Source organism: Argiope bruennichi, chromosome 7 (genome assembly GCF_947563725.1).
Source record: "Argiope bruennichi chromosome 7, qqArgBrue1.1, whole genome shotgun sequence".
Classification (NCBI taxonomy): Eukaryota; Metazoa; Arthropoda; class Arachnida; order Araneae; family Araneidae; genus Argiope; species Argiope bruennichi.
In genome coordinates this window covers 132,975,924-132,998,704 of record NC_079157.1, presented here as the reverse complement: position 1 = coordinate 132,998,704, position 22,781 = coordinate 132,975,924, and the positions used below count along the sequence as shown (strand labels likewise).

The window sequence follows — 22,781 nt, the reverse complement described above, 5'->3', positions numbered from 1 at the left end:
TTAAAATAATTTCTTATGTTTCATTTAAATAAGTCACTTTACCAGTAGATTATGATCTGGCTATGATTTTATGTCTAATAATAATATTAACTAATTATCCATATTTAATAAGCAATGAGACAGTATTAATTACAATGCAGTCTAATAAGAGATGCGATTTAAAATAGTCAGCTTATGAAAACTTGATGTATATAATCAGGCAATCTTTTCTTGTGATTTTATACAATCAGGTAATAATTTATGCAATACTAAACATACCAATTCATTTACGAAAATTTGACAGAAACTTCTCGAAATAAGTATCAGTGGCAGATTATTTCGAAGAATTTGGAGTGAGAGAAGACCTGTCACCTTTTGAATATCACCCACTCATTCGCAAGTGTTACTTTCATTGTCATCATTGGATATTGCACAAATGCCTGGATATTCTCAATTTCCAAGTGAAAAATGAAATTCCACACCAAACAGAAATTAAAGCAGAAGAATAAAATGAAGGCAAACCTTTTTGTCAAAGGATCATGTCTTAAAACAAATAACACAGTGGAATATAGATAGTCTAGTTTCAGCTAAACATAGGAAAGAAACATTTAATTAATTATTAAAAGAATTATTAAGTAAATAATTAATTATTAAGAAATTATTTCATTGGTACTAAAAATAATTCTTTATCTTTAAAATTATTCCGAGATTTAGATTAAAAAGGATTTGAAACTAGATTGCTTACTTTCAGCGGTAAAATCATTATTTGATTTTGAGCATAATTGCATCTAATTCACTAAAGGGTACTAGAGATTCTCATCCTCTACTTTCACATTGCTTTTATTCTTGCCCTTAAAATTTGGCACTCCTGCACCTCAGAGATTTCACACTTTCACATTCGAAAAATGAATACTAAATTCAAAATACAAGACTATCGTTGAAAAGGAATAAATTGCCGAAAAATCAGTGTTTATAAAAAAAAAGTGCTCTGTAAAGTGAAGTATTTTTTAAATAAAAGATTTTATTACAGAAATGTATTTTACAATTTTACCATTTGAATTTTAAACTAAATTCTTTTAAACATATGGATTGATTTACAATTATTTAGTGTAGGATGCCATTAAAAATAGTAAAAACATAATGAAATTTTTTTATTTTAAACTAAAAATAAATAAAATATGAAATGAATTTAGAGAAACGATATTATATATCAATAAAAAGAAATATTTTTTATTTCCAACATTTTTTTATGTAGTAGAATCTTTAGTTTTGTACAATAAAAGATATTTTGATTTCGAAAATTATCACTTTTATATAAATATTATAAATTTGAAATTGTTTCAGAAATCTCCTATAGGAATGCTCATTGCTGTTATAAAACACTCCAGAGAATTTAACCCACCTAAAAATAGAATTCTGCCCTGAATGCAGCTGAAAACCCCGGCCGGTGGCTAATGAACTGTATTGAACCTCAAAAACGATGAATGCTGTTATAAAATACCGTTTGATTTCGAATCAAAGAGTAAATTAATTTACAGGACTATTTGAAAATTCTATAAATTTCAACTAAAAATATTCGAAATTTAATTAAATCATAATTTGTGGAAAAAAGATGCTCTGAAGTAAAGAAGGCGAAAATGGCAAAACTATATTTAATGATACTAATCTTTATAAAGAATAAGAGGGAATAAAGAAGATTCATGATTAAAAAATATAAAATTTTCCTAGATTCTTTTAATGCATTTTCCCCCAACTATGCTATTTGATTAGCACAACATATTACTTAATACACATTCTTTACTTATTTATACAGCAATAAATCTGGATTACTCTTTATATTATTTCATAGAAATTGTCTTAAAATATTTCATTTATATAAAATATATTTAGTACCATATTGTCTTTATATATCATTGCTCTTTATTTGTATTAATTAAAAAGATGACCAATTCTTTTAATATAGAGATGTCTCGTACCAAATAATATCGTTATATTTATCAAAATACTGTGAATTATTCTTAAAAAAATTGATCATTGCTAAATGATAAGATGAAAAAATTAAGCTATGTTCAATATTTTAAGTGCAGGTTAGGATAAATTACAAACGTTAATTTCTGCACCAAAATAATCTAAATTATGATAGCAAATAGGTTTAACTAAAAGATGCATGAAAACGCATTCCTTTATTCAATAAAACGCTTTCAATAATTAACCTATAATGCCATTTTGAACGATTTGATTCTTATCCTTTAATGGCATTTATTATTAATTTTTTAAACCAATAATAAATGCTCATTCAAAAGTTCAAAAAAGAAAAAAAAAATACAGAAAGTTCATGTAAACAATACGAAATGCGAATTCAAAGAACATTTCAAGGATTAAAAAAAAAAAAAAATTAATTTTATATACAATGTCTTCTGCTCTTTGGGATTAAAAAAAATTCAGGTTGCATTATCGCAAGAATAATTATTTGCAAAAGCATGACAAGCAACTTGCTGCACACTTATTGAAAACTAAAATCGAAATCTTACCCATTTCATCTATCACAGGTCCCAGCCTCAGGGTGACGCCCACAAGCAGAATGCAGAGAAGAAATAAAAACACAGCAACAAACACAATCACTTTTCGTCCCAGTGGGGACAACTGATCGTCGTCTTTACCCTTTTCGATTACAGATAAATTCTTGTCCCTCTGTTTCTTGCCGTTTCGCTTCTTCCTCCTGGAGCCTCTGAGTCGTTGTTTGTCTGAAGACACTCTTTCCGAAGGCCATGGCTCACTCGCACCAAAGTTGCTGTTGGACTGTGAGGAGCCATCCTCTCTCGATGGCCGAGGAGAATCAAATTTGAAGCTGGTCCACTCATTCGTTGTTTGGGGAGTTGTCAAGTGAAGTCCAGGAAGCCAAGGTGTGATAGCTGGATCCATCAAGCAGTTTGAGCTCCGACTCTTGATGGAAGATCTGGCTACAGTAAGGCAGGAGGACCTGAACATTGTTGGTTCTTCTTTGTCCTTATTGGTGGAACTCATTGTCCTGATTGTCGCTGATGACGTAGGTCATCGGTGGATTCAGAAGTTTCAAATTCTAACCGTAAGCACCCACAGAATTGATGAATCTATTACTTCCGGCATACTGGTCCAAGGTTCAGTTACAGTTATGTTCAGTAAGCAACATCTTGATTTTATTCGATTTCCTTACTTATCGTTCTTTTCTAACTCTTCTATGAAACATATAATGAAAATGTATTATTTAACTAAATTTCCTTTGGAATGGAAAATCAAATTTCTTTTTATTTTCTGATGCTATTAAGTGTTTTGATGAGTTCAAGAATCACAAAAACAGATTAATAAATTTATTATCTACCGGTTGAAAATGGCGAAATAATGCTTTTCGGAAAAAAAACCATTAATTTTCATATGCCTTCTAATATCAATTCCTATAAACATTTTTAGTAAAAAAAAAAATAATTACATGCTCAGCTTACACAGTTGTTAATGTCCTAATGCACTGATTTTATTGGTAATAAAAAAAATCGATAACTCTGTTGCTGTTTTTTTTTTTTTTTTTTTTTTTTAACAAGAATGTGTAATTTTCCTTGCTTTTTTTTTTTTTTTTTTGATGAAAAAGCGTATTTCAACGTATTTTCAAAACAGAGTAGTTCACTGTTTTGCTCCCACTTTTTAAAATTTTCTTCTGTATATGTTTAAATGATAAAATAGTACATACGGCAAGATAAATGCTTGTTCTATGGATTTTTTATTCTTGCCAGATTAAAATTTCATTTTTTCAAAATGAAAATTTTTAGTTTGATAATGTACACTGCAATAAGAATGGGCTAAAATTATGAAAATATTATGAGAGAAAGAAGTTTTTTTGTATTACATGAGCAAAATTTTATTACGTTAAACATAGTCGAAAAGCACAAATTCTTATATTTTTCAAAGCTCGTATGATAACTAGTTTTTGATCTCTAGAGTTTAACTACAATCTTGTTTAAAAATTTTTCTTTCAACAATTGCCAATTTATAAATATATCGATAACAATTTATACAACATTCCGATCAAAATTCTTCTACTTTACATATGTTTGGCACATAAACCCATTTTTTTCGGTTTATTTTCCAAATGCATTGTATTACATAGCTGCACAACACGTACGCTAACTTAATTCTTTAAGAAATCTATAAACATTTAACATGAAAAATCGCTTTGTAAAATGCAAACAACCACTCTGTTAGACATCGAATAATAATCTTTAAGCTCTTTTTATATCTTAAAAACAAGAGGATTGTGTCTAGGTGCTTGAAAATATCGAAACAAATAACCGGTGAAATCTACTACGTATTGAGTGAGGAGTTCTAAATGCAGTGCTCAATGAATAACTATACACCACTCACCCAATCCAGTCCTAAATCATACATATAACAACAAAACTAGAACTACAGGAGTCTTCATGACCTTCTGCGTTCACAGCATCTTTTAATATCATCCGAATTCTTGCGCTGATCGAACTGACGATAATTCTGATTCGCTCATCATTTTATTATGTCAAAAGATTTCATTTTCATTGGTGAACGTAATTGTGATAAAGGGCCAATCGATGTGAAAGAACAAGTGCAGCTTTTTGCCAGAGCAAGCAGGTGATAAGAACCGATTCGTGCCGCAGCCGCTGAACGGATAAAAATTGCAAACGTACGACAGCCGACTCAGCGACCAGCCATCGCTCTGCTACAGGGGGAATGCCGCTGTGCGTGAATCGTTGGCAAAAAGGGGCGATTTGAAAACTGCGCCGTGCTCATTAGTACCGGTGTGTGTGTTTTTTCTCTCGAGATTTTGGAGAAATACTAACAGACGAACATTTTATTTTAATAAAGTGACAACTAAAAATATTTTTATTGGCATAAAAAATGTTTTTAGATAATAAAATGTTAAAGGAAAGTGAACCTGTAAATAATATCACGTTACTAAAATATTAAATAATTTTGCAGAATTTTTAAAATTATGAAATAATAATACGAAGATGTGGCTGATAGGATGGAAGATTAGAAGAAGAATTATAGAAGATAGATTATTATTAAAGTAAAACGGATTTTAAAAAAAAATTAAATAATAAAATTATCAAATAATATTGCATACTTTATAAAATTACAATGACGGAGGACCGGAAATAAGTTGATAGAAATTTATTCCGATCTTATAAGCAACATATCAAATAAGTATCTTATAAATAGCATAATAAACAAAGAGCAGTTTTTATAGATTTCAAAGTTGTGATTGTAGAAGTCTGGAGGAGAATTTCCTACAAAGAATTAATTCAACGAGAGAAAAAAATTCTAATTGCTCATATCGTAAATTTGAATAATTTTCATATTCGTAAAAGATGTCATTAGGAAAGACCTGAAATATCTCGGCAAGAAATTAAACCAAAAGATCAAGTTGTCATCAGGTATAATGTTTCGAAATGATATTTGGTCATGACTTGGAATAGATTTTATCTAGCATAAGTTTCAAAATTATTTTATTATTTATTTTTTGGGAAATGTAGCAATTCGATACTGAATCGAAAAAGTATGAGTTGACAAGAAATGACTTGAAAACAAGCGAAAGTAATCATTCTCGAACTTTTTCGTAGCTAAATAAAGCAAATATTAAGATTCCTTACATTCTAAATATAAGAAAATCCATAATATCATGCATTTAAGATATGTATTTAAAAAATGTTTGAATTATTCAAAATCCTGCTCTCGGTAAAAAAAAAAAAAAAAAAAAAAAAAAAAAAAAAAACCACTTTAGTTAAAAAATGATTTAAGATGAAAATTCGAATCTGTAAAACGAACTGAATAATAAGATGGATGGAATTTTTATATGGCACGGGACAATAACCCATTGATTCATTTAAATGTCAATAATTCTTGTAATGAAAAAATATTTTGATCTGTACTCATTTTCTGATGGCGAGAGTTCTGACATTTTGTGCAGATGAATGTCCACAGCGGTGCACTAAGTGATGTCCATATTTTCAGGAATGGATTATCTATGAATCGCATAGCTTTGGTTAAAATTTGATTCTAAGATTAAAAGAAGTAAGTGTTTCCAAGTTCAAATTGAAAATATTTTGAAATACAATAAAATTATTCAATCGGCTTACTGAGACTTCACACTAGAAACTTCTTTACAACCTTTTTGGAATTTCTTAGAAAATCACCGGGCACTTCTGCTTTACACAATATAAAGTATTGCTTATTTGGCACTTTAACATGAAATGCCGATTCATTCTTTTCTTTGACACTTACATCATATGTCAGTTTTCTTCTTCATTTCATACCAGGAGTGTTATTTAGTAGTGAATTTGGGAATAATTGAACACAAAATTCCAAAATTAAAATAAAGAATTACAAAATATTAAGCGATTAAAAGTAAAAAAAAAAATACATAAAAGTTTTTTAAAAAAATATAATTTTATCAGTGCAAAATACTACCTAATATTACTTAAAAACAACATTTTCAAAATTAAAACACAAGAGTGAAAAATACACAGTAAAACAGTGAAAACAATGTGATAGGGAAATAAAGCTTCAATGAATATAACATGGAAGAAAATTTCTAAATATTAATTCACAATAAATATGAAATATTGGAATTCACTTAGATTATATCAACGTCTTACTTTTACAATTTTGTTTTGACACTCAGATTTTTAATTAAAATTCTATCTTCAGCTTTTAAGTTTTAGATTATAAATGGAATACATTCACCATACGAAACAAAATGTAAACACTAGTAGGGTTTCATCATTTCTAAAGATCGCTGAATGCTGCCCCACTCTCTTATGAGCTCGCTATGGAAAAAAGAACAAAAATTCTATGTTTGTAAGAATAGCACAAACATGGCATATCCATCAAACACATTCACAAAAAAAAAGTAAAATTTTCAGTATAAAAATTAATATTCTAATGGTTAAATAAATTAATAAATGTCATTGTTCGTATACTAAACCTCACCATTAAGAATGTCATTGTTCGTATACTAAACCTCACCATTAAGAATGCCATTGTTCGTATACTAACCTCACCATTCAAAAGAGCCATTAATGCCTCCCCACTATTAAAACGAGCCATTGTTCGTGCACTAACATTGCCTTTAGAAAGCATACCTCAGTATGCAATCAGTTAATAAACAATCAGACAACGGAATGCTCTCGGGAAACCTTTTATGTTCTGAAAACATGTAGATTATTTAACAACACACAACATTGAATTAGAATTATTTAATATCCGTTAGGGTAGAAGGAAATGAGTTTTTCTTAGAGAAGATCTTTACTTTAGGTCTCTAATCCATTACCGAATTACCTTAAATGCCTAAGTGAGCAAATAATTCTGTTCATGAGCCTAATCTATCAGTGGTTTACATTTGTAAACTGATCAAACCCTCTGTACCGAAATGATGCGAGCACAGAGTAATTAGGGAAGCATTTACTGCCAGGGAAGATTGGAAATGCTGCACACAAGTCTTAATTCACGGGGGAGAGAACGGCAACTGAATGGGGTAGAGGGCGCTGTTCGACAGTGCTCCAGTTGGATTTCGAGATTTGTCGTTCAAAATTACGATATACATCAGTCATTTATATATACTGGAATAGAGGAATAATATCGCGAAAAGGTTAGTTAATCCTGCTCTAGAACGAGCATAATTGTAAACTTTGAGCAGTTTTAGTGAAACCGGACACAGGGCAATATACATGAGACTGATATATGTTCCTCATTACTCGCTTTCCATTTCTGTATGTCTAGATCATCTGAATAACGTTTATGGTCAAACATTTTTAAGAGAGTTTAGTTTGTTTAGTTTAAGAGAGTTTATACCTCCCTTAAAAGTATGTACACTTTTAAAAGTATGATGGAAATCTTTAAAATGAAACAATTTATCTTTGAATGTATATCTGAACAACTACGATTGAAATTTTGAAAATAAGCGATCGCACAATACTGGATTAAAATGAATCGAAATTCAGACAGAATCAAGAGATACATCCAATTCTGTAAATCGATTCCACCCGGAACATGGATGACATGATTAGAAGATATGAAACTAATTTAATCACAGAGATTTCCCATCCGCAATTCATTTTAGCTTTACTCGCCTGAAGAACTGCGTATAATTGTAACCTCAGTGTCAGCAGCGCAGATTCATCATTGTCAGATTTATCTGTTCCTGGTAGAAATCTGATGGAAATAAAATGTCTCGTTCAATAGGGGTTGGCTTGTTTGGAGAAGTACCAAATGATAGCGGATTGACAGATGCAATATTTATAACTTTAACTCTTCTTTGCATGATTTTTTTTTGTGAAATAAATCAGGGTGATATAATTCATGCTCTAAATTAAATTAAAACTCTTTAAAAAAATCCTAGTTTAAATATTCAATATAAAATAATTAAAAAACAGTATGATGGAAATATCCATCATCATGCAAATTTACGAATTAAACTCAGTACAATATATATATATCTTTGTATTATTTTTATGCCTGATGATAATTAAAAAAGCAATTATTATTCTTATTTAGACACAAATTAATTCCACATTTAGTGCATGAGATTATAGAATACCTTTTGCATTTAGGGTATTTGCACCGGAGTGACCCACCTACTTTTGGCCAATCTCTTGTTATCTCTCTCTTCTAAATTTCTTTACAAAAATAATATTAAATAAACATATAGTAAAAATCCTTTTCGTCATAGATTAGAAGTGAAACAACGGCATAGTGATGTACATTTCTGTCACGTGGCTTTGGGAAGATTATTTGACGTATTCGATATAAATTGGACAGAAAATAATAGAAACACACACACACACACACACACACACACACACACACACACACACACACACACACACACACACACACACACACACACACACACACACACACACACACACACACGCACACACTTTTTCCCACTCATTGTCGCTGAGATTTTTTTTGCTAATAAAATAGCAAAAAAAATCTCAGATTAGTTAAAAAAAACTATTCAAGAAATGGCACGTTTCTTCCAACCACAGCAAACAGCAGAATGACAAGTTCAAAGATTATACTATAATGATTGTGACATTTTATATTTTTTTGAACACCTCCGCACCTTATTACGCAATAGTCGTGATAAAAGTTGCCAGCAACAACCCATTCAGAGTAACGCCTGTTTTGAGTACAGTTTGTTTACTAAATCTTATGATGGAAATTTCCATCCTCATGCAAAGAAGGGTTATGAGGGTGTTGCAGATGCATTTGAATTCAAGGCTTTACTAAATTTAAACTGAAATGCAAACGATGGTTGTTTTAGATTAAAAGTGTTGGAGTTCAGTCAAAATAATTACATTACCTAGACTGGCTAAATAATTGAAATACATTTTGAAACGTACATAAGGGAGGGAAAAAAAGATAATGAAATTCAGGTTTCAAAAGTTACCTGATTACCAGCAAAATTACAAGCTAGATGAAAAAAAATATCATTGTGAACAAATTGTGCTTTAATTTTTTTTAAACTGACGTGGAATGTAGCTAGAATTTATGCAACAATTCTTCACTAAATGCTACTAATTCGACCTGGTCCACAAGTATAGAATGTATGCTATAGGTTTTTATTTTATTTTTCATATCTTCGTTTTCTTGGTATCACATCGGTTTAGTAAGACCCTTTTGAAGTTACTCATGATCGGTTTTGGAACAATTTAAATCACAGTCAAAAGACGGGGGCGAAATCGGAGACGGCGAATGCTTATCACAATCTGAGTGTCGCATTCACTGAAGAAAACCTGAATTAGAATTGTATTTCTATCTTTCATAGAATCAGGTGTCGAATCCGAACTATATTCTCTTAGATGGCAAGATTTAAACACCCGGATGCTATAGTCATTTGAAAAATGATTTTAGACAATATTTGATTAAATATTAATTTTAATATGAAAATACTTTTTAGATTGGCATACAATTTACAAATTGTGTAAGTTCAAAAATTATTCGTGCAGAAAGAATAAAAACTACTACGAAGGATGATCCAAAAAAAAAAAAAAAAAGTTTACAAGCAGCAGTATTTGGAAAGTAGAAATTGTGGATGGGAATATTGTTGCCCAGAGTGGACACAGATGGCGCTAGTTGTCTTAGACCGGTCGTTCGAGCAGATAAGTGTTTGTACTGAGACCTGAAACAGCGATAGTAATGGCAAGACATCTAGTGCGAGGTGCGAACCGTGATGCGATTTCTATGGGACCAGAATGTGTCCCCATCGGGCATTCACAGACAAATCGTTGAAGAGTACGGGGGTCGAAGCAATGAGTAGACAACAGGTGGCGAAATGGTGTCGTTCTTTTGAAGCGGACATAGAGATTGCTGGAAACGCTTAGGTGGAAGGTCTGCAACCCACCCATTGAGCCTCGATTTGGCTCCCATTGACTATTTCTTTTCCCGAAATTGAAGAAACATTTATCCGAAAGACGGTTCATATCAGAAGGTGATGTTCAAAAAGGTGCCGAGAACTGGCTCAAAAGCCAGGGACCTGATTATTACAAAGAAGGATTAAACAAATTGGTCCAGCGGAGTGATAAATGCCTCAACAGGTTTGGTGATTACGTAGAGAAGTGACCGCAACATATGTCTCTTAATTACCATTTGTATCCTGTGTCTATTGTTAATGAAGCATTTTTCCTTTGCCTTGTAAACTTCTTTTGGCTCTCCCCTCGTACTATAAAGCCTCGCTAAAGTGCGGACAGACATAATTTTTTTTTCAAATTGCACCATACATTACACATAGATTGTAAAGGCTATTATGCAATCATATTAGACAAATCTGTCTTGAAAAATGATCATATTGCGATATTTCTGATCATAAGTTCTAAATTGTTTCATTATTTGCCCACAAAACACGAAATGGTTCTTTTTGTATAGTATGAAATATTTTCATTCTAATACCCACGTGATTCTCCGCAAATAAGACCGGTTTGCTCCATAGGACGCATTAGGATTCATTTTCAGGAGACATCTTATTATTTTTTTTATCAAAATCATTGAGGAAAGTCACTCACTTTGTGTTGCAACATTTTAATTTCATTTTATTTTATTTTTCTGGCAAAATGTACAGCCATAGTGTTATTATAAAAGCAAATTCTTGAATATTAACTTATATAATACTTTGTTTCCCTATCATAGGTGATGACTGCCAGCTCATGCAGTAATAGTTGCCAAGCTAATACATACTTATTTCTGTTTGCATTTCTTTCGCCCATTTTAGACTAAGGCTCCGATTCCCCTTTTCGGAACCACGATGAATGTTAGATTTCATAAGTGAATGTGAAATTATCTCAAAAGTCCTTTCATTTGCTTCGGCAATAATGAATATTGCTATAAAAAATGGGATAGGAGAGACATAATTTCAAAAATAAACCTTACAAATGTTCTCATGTTAATTCGAATGCTTCGACTCTCATGAAGTGGAGATGGGGGGGGGATGTTAAAAGAGTAATCAAGGAGTACAGGAATGAAAAAGATTTTTGTGAGTCGTGGCACTAGAAGGGTGAATTCGATTTTTTAACCGAAACTGTAGATTTATGTGGAAAGCGATTATGAGTAGATTATCAGTCTGCTAGTCCCAATGAAAATATATTCAATAACTCACATTCGATATGAACTAGATAAATGAAATTTAACATAAAGTCTTGATCTGAATTGTAGAAACAGATCAATATTTAGATCAAAGATTGGAAGTTTTAAATGTGTAGTGAATTAACTTTCCTGTACAATGAAGTTAATGCATTTTGTCGAAATATGCAAGGAAGTAAATACCTGTTGATTTATGGCAATTTTCATTATAAATCAAAGAAATGTCATTGGGACAATTACATTAGTTCACATTAAGGCATACTAGATTTCAAAGAAAGTTCATTGGAAAGTAATATTACTTTTGCTTCAAAATAGACAGAAGAGAGAAAAATTCATCATCTACAAATGCTTCTTTACTCTTGAAATAAATATTTTCCTTTAATCGCTTGCAATGGACCTTTATAAAGTTTCTAATTATTCTTTAATGGTTTTTTTTAGCACTTTACAAAGAACAGATGATTTCACAGAAATATGCCACAAAGAACAGAAAAATTGTTTTAAAAGTTTTCAGTCAATACAAGAGCAACAGCATAGACAGAAAATGTATGGTAAAGACAAAATGAAACTAATAAACTTATTGTTGTTGTTACTTATAGCACTTGCCATAGACAAGCTGTTGTCGAAATCAACAATTTTAAGCCAATTTTAAGCCGAGAAGCAGTAGCTTCTGAGGATAAAGGCCCCTGAATACTCGAGGTCAGAAGTCACTTCATTCTAGTTCACATGAAGATGACACTCACGCACTCACTTGCGCAACCCCTTCTTACAGGGGGGCTCTTTCACACACCTCACAGATAGAACACAGTGTAAAGAAAAACCATGTCCAAACCAGGATTCAAACCCGGCGCTACCCCCAGGCCAGGACGTCGGCACTAATAAGCTTAGCAGGTTGTAAACATTTAGGTTTGAGTAGATAATTCGAGATCTTCTATGCGAAAAAAGAAAAAAAAAAAAAAAAAAAAAGAATGATAAATAATTAAATGACGCGATTCATAAAAAGAGCTACTAAGAGTAATATTCATAATTTATAGTAACCAGTCAAATCGATGCATTTTTTTTTCCAAAACTGTTAAATTTTAATACGTTATTTATTCTGATTTTTAATCGTTATTTGTAAGGTTCGCTAGTTAGACATACTGTCTAACTAGCGATTAGACATACTGTCGAGTATTTTTCACATCGGACATAAATACAGAAGTGGAAACAAAGACGGGCATTTTCAAAAATGCTAAAGAAACCCACCAAATATCATAATTTTGGTGAACAAATTTTATCTGATGTTCACTAATTCTTTTATTATTTACTTTGCGTTACTCTAATGTTATACAAAATGGTATAAAGTGCCAGAACTCTTCCACAAATCTCTTTGGAGAAGCGATAAAAAATTATTTTGCATGCTCTCGCATAATATTATATATCAGAGACTAGTTTCAGAGTTTTTTACTTGTTGCTCCAAAACAGCGTACTTTCAAAGGGTATTATTTATGATACAGTCGCTAACAACAAAAAATGGAACACCTCTATAATTTTATTTATTATCATTTCTTTACAAAATTTGTATCGATGAGAATTGCTTAAATGGACATGTTTGTTGATATTGACAAACTGATTAATTGAGTTAATTAACATAGGGAATTAACAACTGTCTCGAAATTTTGCCATTACGGAAATCGAAATTTTTTTAATAATTTAGCAGGGCTTTATCAAATTTCGTTCCGAAATTCGCAGTAGTTCCAGAGATATATTTAATTTTGCTTCAAGAAAATTCCACCCCCAAAGAGCTAACCCATTGGGGACAATATATTAAATAAATCTCAGCTTGTTAATAGCAAAGTAAAGACTTTCTTCGCATTCTTATTCACAGGAATTTCGGGACGTTTGTAAAAGACAGTCGCAAAGTGCCTTAGATGCAACTGCAGCAGATCTTGAAATTAATTATCTTTAAAAGTTTTTTTTTTATTTATTTATTTAACTTGCTTGCTTTTCCTCTCTGAGTATTCAATGCTCTTTGTTTATTTTTCATTCTAAAAGTGTGATGATGAACAAGAAAGGGAAAAAGCAATACAAACACGAAAATAATGCTGGAAAGAGTCAAAAAGAAGGTCGGCGTTGATTTGCGAGTATCCACACTGAATTTCGAGTGGAAAGAAAAGAGATATGTAATAAATATACGTGTTATACATTGCGCTCGTGCTTCAGATTAATTTTTATTACTGTACACACTTAGCAGTTTACGTTTTAAATCGTGTTTATTTCCTTATTCTCGATGATGGCCTTCTGTCATCATCCATTTTATCAGATTTCTTTTCTTTATATTCTGTTTGATATAAATCAATCGCTAAATTTATATACAGGGTGGTTATAATTAAAGTTCCACTCTGAAATGATCATAAAAGGAAAACTACTCGACCAAATGTTATCAGACTTGGTAATAGTTTAAAGGAAGTCATGGGAATTTCTTTTCAGCCAAGAAAAAAAGTTAAAAAAACTCACCACCTGGGTTGGAAATGGCGCTGTATGCAATATTGTTAAGCAAAATAGGACTTGTAGACATCGATTTAAAATGTGCTTAATCGTTTCTGAAGCATGTTACAAAACATGTTCATTGTGTGTTATCTCAAAAGCACTGTTTATGGTGATAATTTAAACAATTTGGCGGAACTGAAAGATACTATATATCGACATTTGCGTAACATTCCACCTGATATTATTGGAGTTGAGAATGTTGTAATGGAGTAATGTTGAGAATGGAGTAATGCATTTAACTTGCTTTCAGAAAATGGTGGACACCACATTGCTCTGTAACACATTTCAGAAACGATTGAACTTATTTTAAACCAATGCCTTCATATCTTATATTGTTTATCAATACTGCATACAGCGCCATTTCTCCCCAGGTGGGCAGTTTTTTGACCCCCCCCCTTTTCATGGAAAAGAAATTCCCATAACATCCTTTAAACTATTACCAAGTTTGATAACCTTTGGTCTAGTAGTTTTCCTTTCATGAATACTTGGAAATGGAACTTTAATTATAACCACCCAGTATTTTAGCCCGTTTTTCGCTGAAGAAAATGCTGGACACTTTGGTTCCACCAATAACAACAACAATTGATTTTTATGTAATAAATCATTTCATTACGGCCAATACATGTCTGTAATGTTGTTATAATAATGTAAAAATGTCAATAGAATATTCTTCATTTTTTCTGGCAATTGCATCTATTCAGATACATTACTATACCAGCGAAAGTGTTCGCGTTTCGCTTTTCTTACATCTTTCACAAAAGGTGAGCTTAACCTCGTAGCATAGTGACGAAAGTTGTGCGTGCATTTTGCACCTTTTAAGCAACAGGGGATGAAAATGGAAGCAGCTTTAAATGCTTGAATTAAAAACATAAGCAAAGTTTCCTCGGGCTAGCTTGTAATGTTTTCGAGTTATTATATATGTTTATATATAAGGAAAGACGGATTTAATCCAAAATTGAATACGTTAATTATACTGTAAAAAAATTGCATATAAAGCACCATCTTTTTAATTCTTTGAGCCATCGGATTCAGTGACACCCATCATTCCAAATGCGGTTTACTTCGAACTCTTGAAAATCTTAAACGATGCGATTGATTGAAATCGAATTGCGGTTCTTTCTTTTTTGTGTATTTCTCACGATTAAGTTACTTCTATCAAAGTTAATTTGTCTTACAAAGTAAGATTTGAGTTCAATTAGTGTTAAAACGTGAGTGAAGGTTTCATGTAATCAAAGCGTTGTTTTAATTTTCTTTGACATACTCCATGCAAATAATAAATACTTATTTGGCAATACATCAAAGATCAAATTCAGTTAAATACAAAAAATTGCTGCTGGTGTGCTAAGAGTGCTTCATATAGACTTTCACTTATTATTATTTTTTTCAATTCAAATCTTTCTACACCAATTTAAAAACCTTTAAAGTATGATGACAATGACAGTTCAGGGCCTCTTATTAAAGTATGCTTCTACAACAATCTAGCATCTCTCAAACCTTAAGCAGAAGAATCAAATACCGAGAAGATTTGCCTTCCTCTCCGGGAAAAAAAAATCTTAAACCCGCCTCTGTGGAAACGAATTTCTTGTTTAAACTCTTCCAGCTCAGAAAGCAGCGTACCAAAAGCCCGGCTCTTTTATATCGGCGTGTGGCAAACGAGACAAGAAGCCGCTGGAAGCAAAAAAACCCAAACAAAACGAAGTTCCACGTTGAATGAAACTCACGTATTTCCAAGTAAAGTAAATAATCTTTGCTCCTCTCTCTGTCGGTGCCTATTCTAAGCTCAGATGTACTCTCCCCCTCCCCCAATCTAGGATTGAATTTCCGTTTGATGAAGGCGGTCTTTTTTTAAGTCTTCGTTTATTTTCATTCCCCCTCCCCCCTTTCCTTCGCTTCCCACTAGCTTTCGTTCCTTTTGCATTGATGGCGGCTGGATGGGCGTCCATTGGGAGTTCTATTTAGCTGGTTTGGTGAAAGTAAGACAAATCAAATATCACGACATTGACTTCTCGTCTCGCATTTTAAAAATATGTATTAATATCAATGGCACATATATGGGTTAATATCAATGGCACAAATATGGGTTAATATCAATGGCACATATATGGGTTAATATCAATGGCACATATATGGGTTATATATGGGCTAATATCAATGGCGCATATATAGGTTAATATCAATGGCGCATATATAGGTTAATATCAATGGCGCATATATAGGTTAATATCAATGGCACATATATGGGTTAATATCAATGGCACATATATGGGTTAATATCAATGGCACATTGCACATATGTTCTTTGAAACAGAAAAATGATCTCAAAACGGTGGATTCGCCATTAACAAAGAATTTCTTTGCCATTTTCAGTTGAAAAAGCTTAAAAGAATGGATGTTTTTAAAAGCATCTACAAATACTCCTACTTTGTTACTCATTATTTTGTTTTGTAAATTAATTATGTTATAATACTTGTATTTTTTATTCCGATTTGCTTGAAGATTGCTAAATTATAAATTAATTCTATTATGTATTAATTCCATACCAAAAGGTATAATCTGATAAGGAATTTAAGAAAAGAAATCGATTCGATACTAATGAATTATATATTAAAAACTAAAATGTAGAAAACAAATGTGTACTTTTTAATTTAATAATGAAAGACAAAAAAAAAAAAAATAAATATGAGAGAAATATTAAATTGTCATTTGTGAAGGAAGAAAATAACTATATCACGCATGTTCTTCCCTTCACTTTTCTGTACTCGCTCGCAAACTATCGTGTTTCGTTCCTCGTAGTTTAACAGAAGAAAGTCACGTGTGCGCTATAAAAATCGTCATTTTGATTGCTTCAAACATATCTTTTTTTTATGACAAAAATCACCTATCATTCATCTGAAACGCTGCAATTTTAATTTTTTTCATCCACATGCAAACCGATACACAGACTATTAGACAGCCAACTGAAAAACAACAAAAAATTCAATATACACTTACAACCATGATGATAAAATCATATGGCTTAGTTGAATTTTGAGAGCTATTGTATTCACTAAAAAACAGATGTAACAGCAATAAACAGAAGTTAAACGTTCTCGCTTACTTTTTCATATAAATGTGATATCGGACCCAAAAAAACGATGAACTTTCGACAAAACCATGAAAGCCGCAACGTGTAATTTTTGTAAGACAGTAAAGAAAATCGAATTTACACTTTGGTCATCTTTTATTCAACGAAAAAAAAAACTTTGATTTGAAACTACAATTTCAGTGGTGAGATCACTTACCAAATTTCATATATTTGTCATTACATTTTTAAGTTACATGGATGAAAAAGCACAGATAGACGGTCAACTCCTTATTAAATTTAGTCCAAAATTCATAAGATCTGCAATTTTGATGTTAAATTCGTGCAGATATTTTTGTATCAAAATTTGATAAAGATAAATATTTTAAAATTAAATTTTATAAAATTAATTTTTAATTAAAATTGATCAAAACAGAATAGAAAAATCAAAATTTCGGATAAAGACAACATACCAAATTTCATTCGCTTTGCTCAAAGCATTTTGTATTCGAAATTATTGTATTCGCAGACAATATGCACAATTCTAAAAAAAAAAAAAAAAACCCTTTTTTGACTCAAGTAACACACACACACACAAATAGAGATAAAATAGTCTACACATATGTTATCAAGGATAATTTTCTCTTTTCGCTTCCATTTTTTGACAGATATTGTGAAATAAAACTTCTTCAACCTTAACAACAGGACCGATTTTGCCCATTTTCATTTTGCTCTTTATAAGCATAGTTTTATCATTAATATGAAATCATAATTTAAAATATTACTTTTTGATTTGATAAGATAAATTTCATCAACATTGGTTCAAATGACTAAATGAATGGTCGCAGAATGTGACTAATATTAATTTAATCATATAAATCAACTTTCATGAAATACATCTTATCACAACAAAAGAAAGTGTTATTTTACATTATATTTACAAAATAATGATAGCGCTTTCTTATTCGTTAGCTATACTTATATAAATCGGTCCAGTTGCTGGAATCGAAAGCTGTTTTTAAGCCTTATTTTGGGATACCTTTCAAAAATGAAAAGGAAGGGGTGAAATAACTATTGATGGCGTATTAAAGGTTACACGTGAAATAAAAATTTGGAAAGTTGGTGAAATAGTTGGGGGTGGAAACTCTACCAAGTTTTTTTCTTTCTCCATAAAGAAGGTACATTGAAGTAGTACCATCCAAGTTTCTCTCAATTAAATAAGACCAGTGGTTTGGGTTCAGAAACTAAATTGAGGTTTCCCTCTATAAATAATGTACAGTAAATTATTGTTTTTGAGAATTTTTTTCTAGGAAATATAAGGTGGCATCAATGGAACAGAGAAAAAATGATGCATCTAGAAATCATGAGCTTCCAAATGAAAAAGAATTGACAGAATCGAACTATGGCTGGGAGTAGGGGTTATAGTTTTTTTTCTATTATTTTAAATATATTGGCGAAATCCGTCCAACTGTTAATGCTGGAGACTCTGTCAAAACCATTTTTGAATGACACGTGTTAAAAATAGAGGTTAGTGGAGGCTAATCGATTATTCATGACATTTCTAAATATCATGATATTTTATACGAAATAAAAAATAGAGAAATCAATACAGAGTTTGTTGTTGGGAACTCTGGTAAGGGTCATTCCCCCTCAGAATGTACAATGGTGTTGTTGAGATTCGTTTTGAAAATTGGTGCCGGTGCAGGGAGACGAACATTTAAAATATATCTAAGGAAAACATTCTTTAATGTGAAATAAAAACTAGCAAATCTGACTTATAGTTGGTGCATGGGAACCGATTCTTTAAATTCGTTATCATTTAAAATATATATATTTATATATATCAATTATTATTATTTCCACATAGAAAAAGTATCAACATATAAGTTGAAATTTGACGAGAATTTACACATCATATGTATAAATTCTCGCCAAATTTTGGGATGAAATAAAAATATACATATTTCAGCATCTTATTTTAAATTATAATAAAGTGTCTTGATTTGTAAATTAATTGTTCATTAATGAAATTAACTTGCAAATTAAATTGATTTTATCAAAACAATTTCTAGAAAAATCAATCTCAATTACAAACATGTTCAGCATAGTTTTAATGGAAAGAAGAAAAAAAAAGGGGGTGGGAGGGTCTTTTGGGGTTTGGAATCAAAAGAATAGTCAACTCCAATACGATATTTTTTTAGTCACTGATCTGTATACAACATAAAATGTCTGTAGGACAAAACAAAACTTAAAAATTTCTCAAAGCAGACTTTTAACGCATGGTTTTTAAAAAATAGGCAGAAAAAATATAATTTAAGAAATATTACTTGGAAATGTTCCTTTCATTTGTTTTTTTCATTTATTAAATTAAGTTTTTTTCCACGAAAGGACGATATTTTTTTCGAGAGAAAACGCCTAGGAAGTTTAATATAGGTGATATTAATTCATTCTGAAAATGTAACCCTATCCTAGAATTTTATCATGGCCAAGAAACTTTTTCAAAAACCTGCCAAGGGCAATGTCATCTTCTAACGCAAACAAATACCAGGAAAGAGCGGTTGGAGCGGAAAATTAAAGAGAGTTTTTATGTGTGTGTTTTATAAGATACTGGGTCATTCTGATTTATTCTTGCATGAAAAAAATTCTCAGTTTTTAAATTCCTTTATCAATTAATTTCCATAATAATGTCGGCGTCCTGGCCTAGGGGTAGCGCATCTTTCTCTTGATCTGGGTGTCCCGGGTTCTAATCCTTGTTCAGGCATGGTTGTTCTTCCCCCTGTGTTGTATCTGCGAGGTGTGTGAAAGAGTATCCTCATAAAAAGGGGATGTGCAAGAGTCCCCTCTTGCACATCCCCTGGTGTGGGTGAGTGTCATCTTCATATGAGCTAGAAGTCAGACTTCTGCCCTCGGGTGACCAGGGGACTTTACCATCAGAAGCTAGCGCATAAACTCGGCTTAAAACGCTGACTTCGTCAGCGGGCTTGTCTGTGGCAAGTGCCATAAGTAACAACAACCATAATAATAATTCATTACAAATACCAACAAGATTTAAGTATTCTTTTATTAATATGGTGTGAAATACAAATTGGACACAAAATTAATATTTTTTGTAAGATAATAAACTAATTAAAAAAATCTTTTTTTATAAGAAACGTCAAAAAATTATATTTTTATAAAAATGGTATAGCCAATTTAACATAGCATAATATGTGACTCAAGAATTGTAAAGCATATTGAAGAAGGTCTGACAGGGATGAAGCTTCTTTATTCAGTTCTCTCAAATTATTCACCCCGATCAGGTTAAAAGATTATATTCGGTATACCTTTCCTTCGTTTTCGCACTAATCATATCTCTTTGACCCAATTTTAGATCAAAACTTGCTATCTTTGTTTCCTCATGGAATAAGAAGCTTCATAAAGCGGGATTGATTTCAAATCTTTATGAATTCATTATCTCATGAACACGAATATATAATAAGCTCCCTCCTAAGTCCTACTCTGTTGCCTCATCGCGGCGGTGGGCGACCAAAGCGGGGAAACCTTTCCACTCTGCTGCTTCCGAGCAAGCAGTCTTCTTTCACCCTTTGCTGAAGACCTGGAGCATAAGAGGGAAACTTTCTCACTGTCACACATTTCTGAAGGTTTCTTGGATTCCGGGAGATCGCTCGACCCTGTGGGTTTTGTAGCAACATTAATAGAGTATGTAATAAATGTTTAAACAAATGTAGATCCGTACAATAAATTATAACATATGTATAAATCTCCCGGAAAATTTATTCCGAAAATTATTAAATATTTACATTTGGTTTCGAATTGCTTGAATATTGTTCCCACCGCATTCTAGGGCTATTTAGAGGCTTTTTTCTCTACTGTTTTGAAATACAGTCTGAGGACCTTCTTTCATTTTGTAGCTTCTAAGTGAAAAGTCTGATCACTTCTTACAAACTCAGGGCAAATCTTCGGTGAAAATGTTCCGAAACACTTCCTCATTTAAGTCTAAAAGAAAAGAAAAATCAGTAACAGAAATCTCGCAGTCATCAAAAGAATCTTCTGCGCATTCTGATCTCAAATCTCAAAACCTTTGATCCTGAAGTTCAAATTATACCATCAAGCCACTATAGTTCTTTCATTTACAGGGTGCGGCAGAAAAACCCGGACAAACATTTTTAATATAACTTGATAATAAATAAATGTGGGAAGCGCTGACAGATCTCGTATCCCGTATGGCGTCATGTTGCGTCACGTCATTAATCACGTGATGCTTTCCCGCCATTATTGGCAGACGAGAGTTGGGCAGTGAGACTGCAAGACGTGCAGCTCACGATCATGTATCTTTTATGTTCTATGTAGTAATGTTTTATCTTTTCTCCTTTAATCTCAATAAATATATTTCACATATTAATGCTGGTCGTTGCCTTTCCCCACATTTTCGGGGGCTCGGCCTTTCTCGTGAATACCCCTAGCAAATCCCGACAAATTGTTGAAAAAGCTGTGGACGTTAGTACAATTTAAGACGTTAAATTGATGCTAAAAATTTTGATAAGAGTGGATTTTTGCCGTGGATATTTTACTGGACTGGTGAATGGACGTTAGTGCACGTTTTGGATGGATATGATTCAAGTGAAAACGTTAAATGTTCAATTACTTCGTGTTCTTGTGCAACTGTTCTGACATATACTGGCTGCTTTAAAAAAAAGGAACTTTTAAGAGTAAATAATTCGACTGCTCCCAACCAGGTAGGCGCAATTTTTTCCCAAGTTAGTAATTTATAGTACGTTACTTTATTCCATTCTCCCTTTAAATTTTAATCCCGAGTGAATGTGCATTAGTTCTGTTTTAATTCATTACAATGTCTTTAAAACTAGGCGATATTCAATTAATCGCTAACTCCCTTAAATATGCAAAAACTAATTCAGTAAAATTGCTTAACTCTGTGTTAGGTTACAGTAATTTTGAACATTCTTCTCGAAAAAGAATGAGAAATTTTGAAAGATTTGAAAATTTAGATGTAGAAAAACATAAACAAGAGTTGTTGAATAATTTTTCTTTATCTGATTTTATCTCCGTTTCTGATTTATTACATTTAGAAGTAAACGAAAGTAACAAAGATGATTTGTGTGAAAATATTTTTAAAGCCCTAACAAATTTAAATGAATTTCAGAACTCGCTAGATATTAGTTTTTTATCGGAAACAGAAGAAAAACCTTTGTCTCCTCAAAAGGTTTCTCAAACCGAAACTTCATCTAGTAATAACAGCTTTATGAGTAATACGGGTAATAATTCTTCCTTCCCCATCCCCGTAACTTCAGACGAAACATTAATAAATAACAGTCGGGCATTAATTACTGGCGCCAAAAGGGAATCACTCGAAAATGATCCCTCGAATAACCAAACGATGAATGAAATAAACCTTCAGTTTTGTTTTTTATTACGCGATCTCTGTGGTAGTTGTAGAAACTTCACAGGAAATGATTCCTATTCGATTAAAAGTTTTTTTTATGATGTTGAAGAGAATTTTTCTCTTTTTCCTTCTTTAAGCGAACAACAAAAATTAATCTTTGTAAAGAGA

General features: G+C 31.8%; 1 protein-coding gene across 2 annotated transcripts in view; it reads right to left on the bottom strand.

The window, feature by feature from the left end:
* The window catches only part of LOC129975191 (uncharacterized), a 300,156-nt gene that overhangs the window by 79,648 nt on the left and 197,727 nt on the right, over window positions 1-22,781 (bottom strand). The window contains exon 1 of one of the 2 annotated variants that reach the window (XM_056088171.1): window positions 2,511-3,431. The exons of the other annotated variant lie outside the window; for it this stretch is intronic. Within the exon in view, the coding sequence (XP_055944146.1) occupies window positions 2,511-3,003 (493 nt within the window). The 5' untranslated portion in view covers window positions 3,004-3,431. Of the gene's footprint in view, window positions 1-2,510; window positions 3,432-22,781 lie in introns of those variants that run through there. 2 annotated transcript variants of the gene reach the window in all.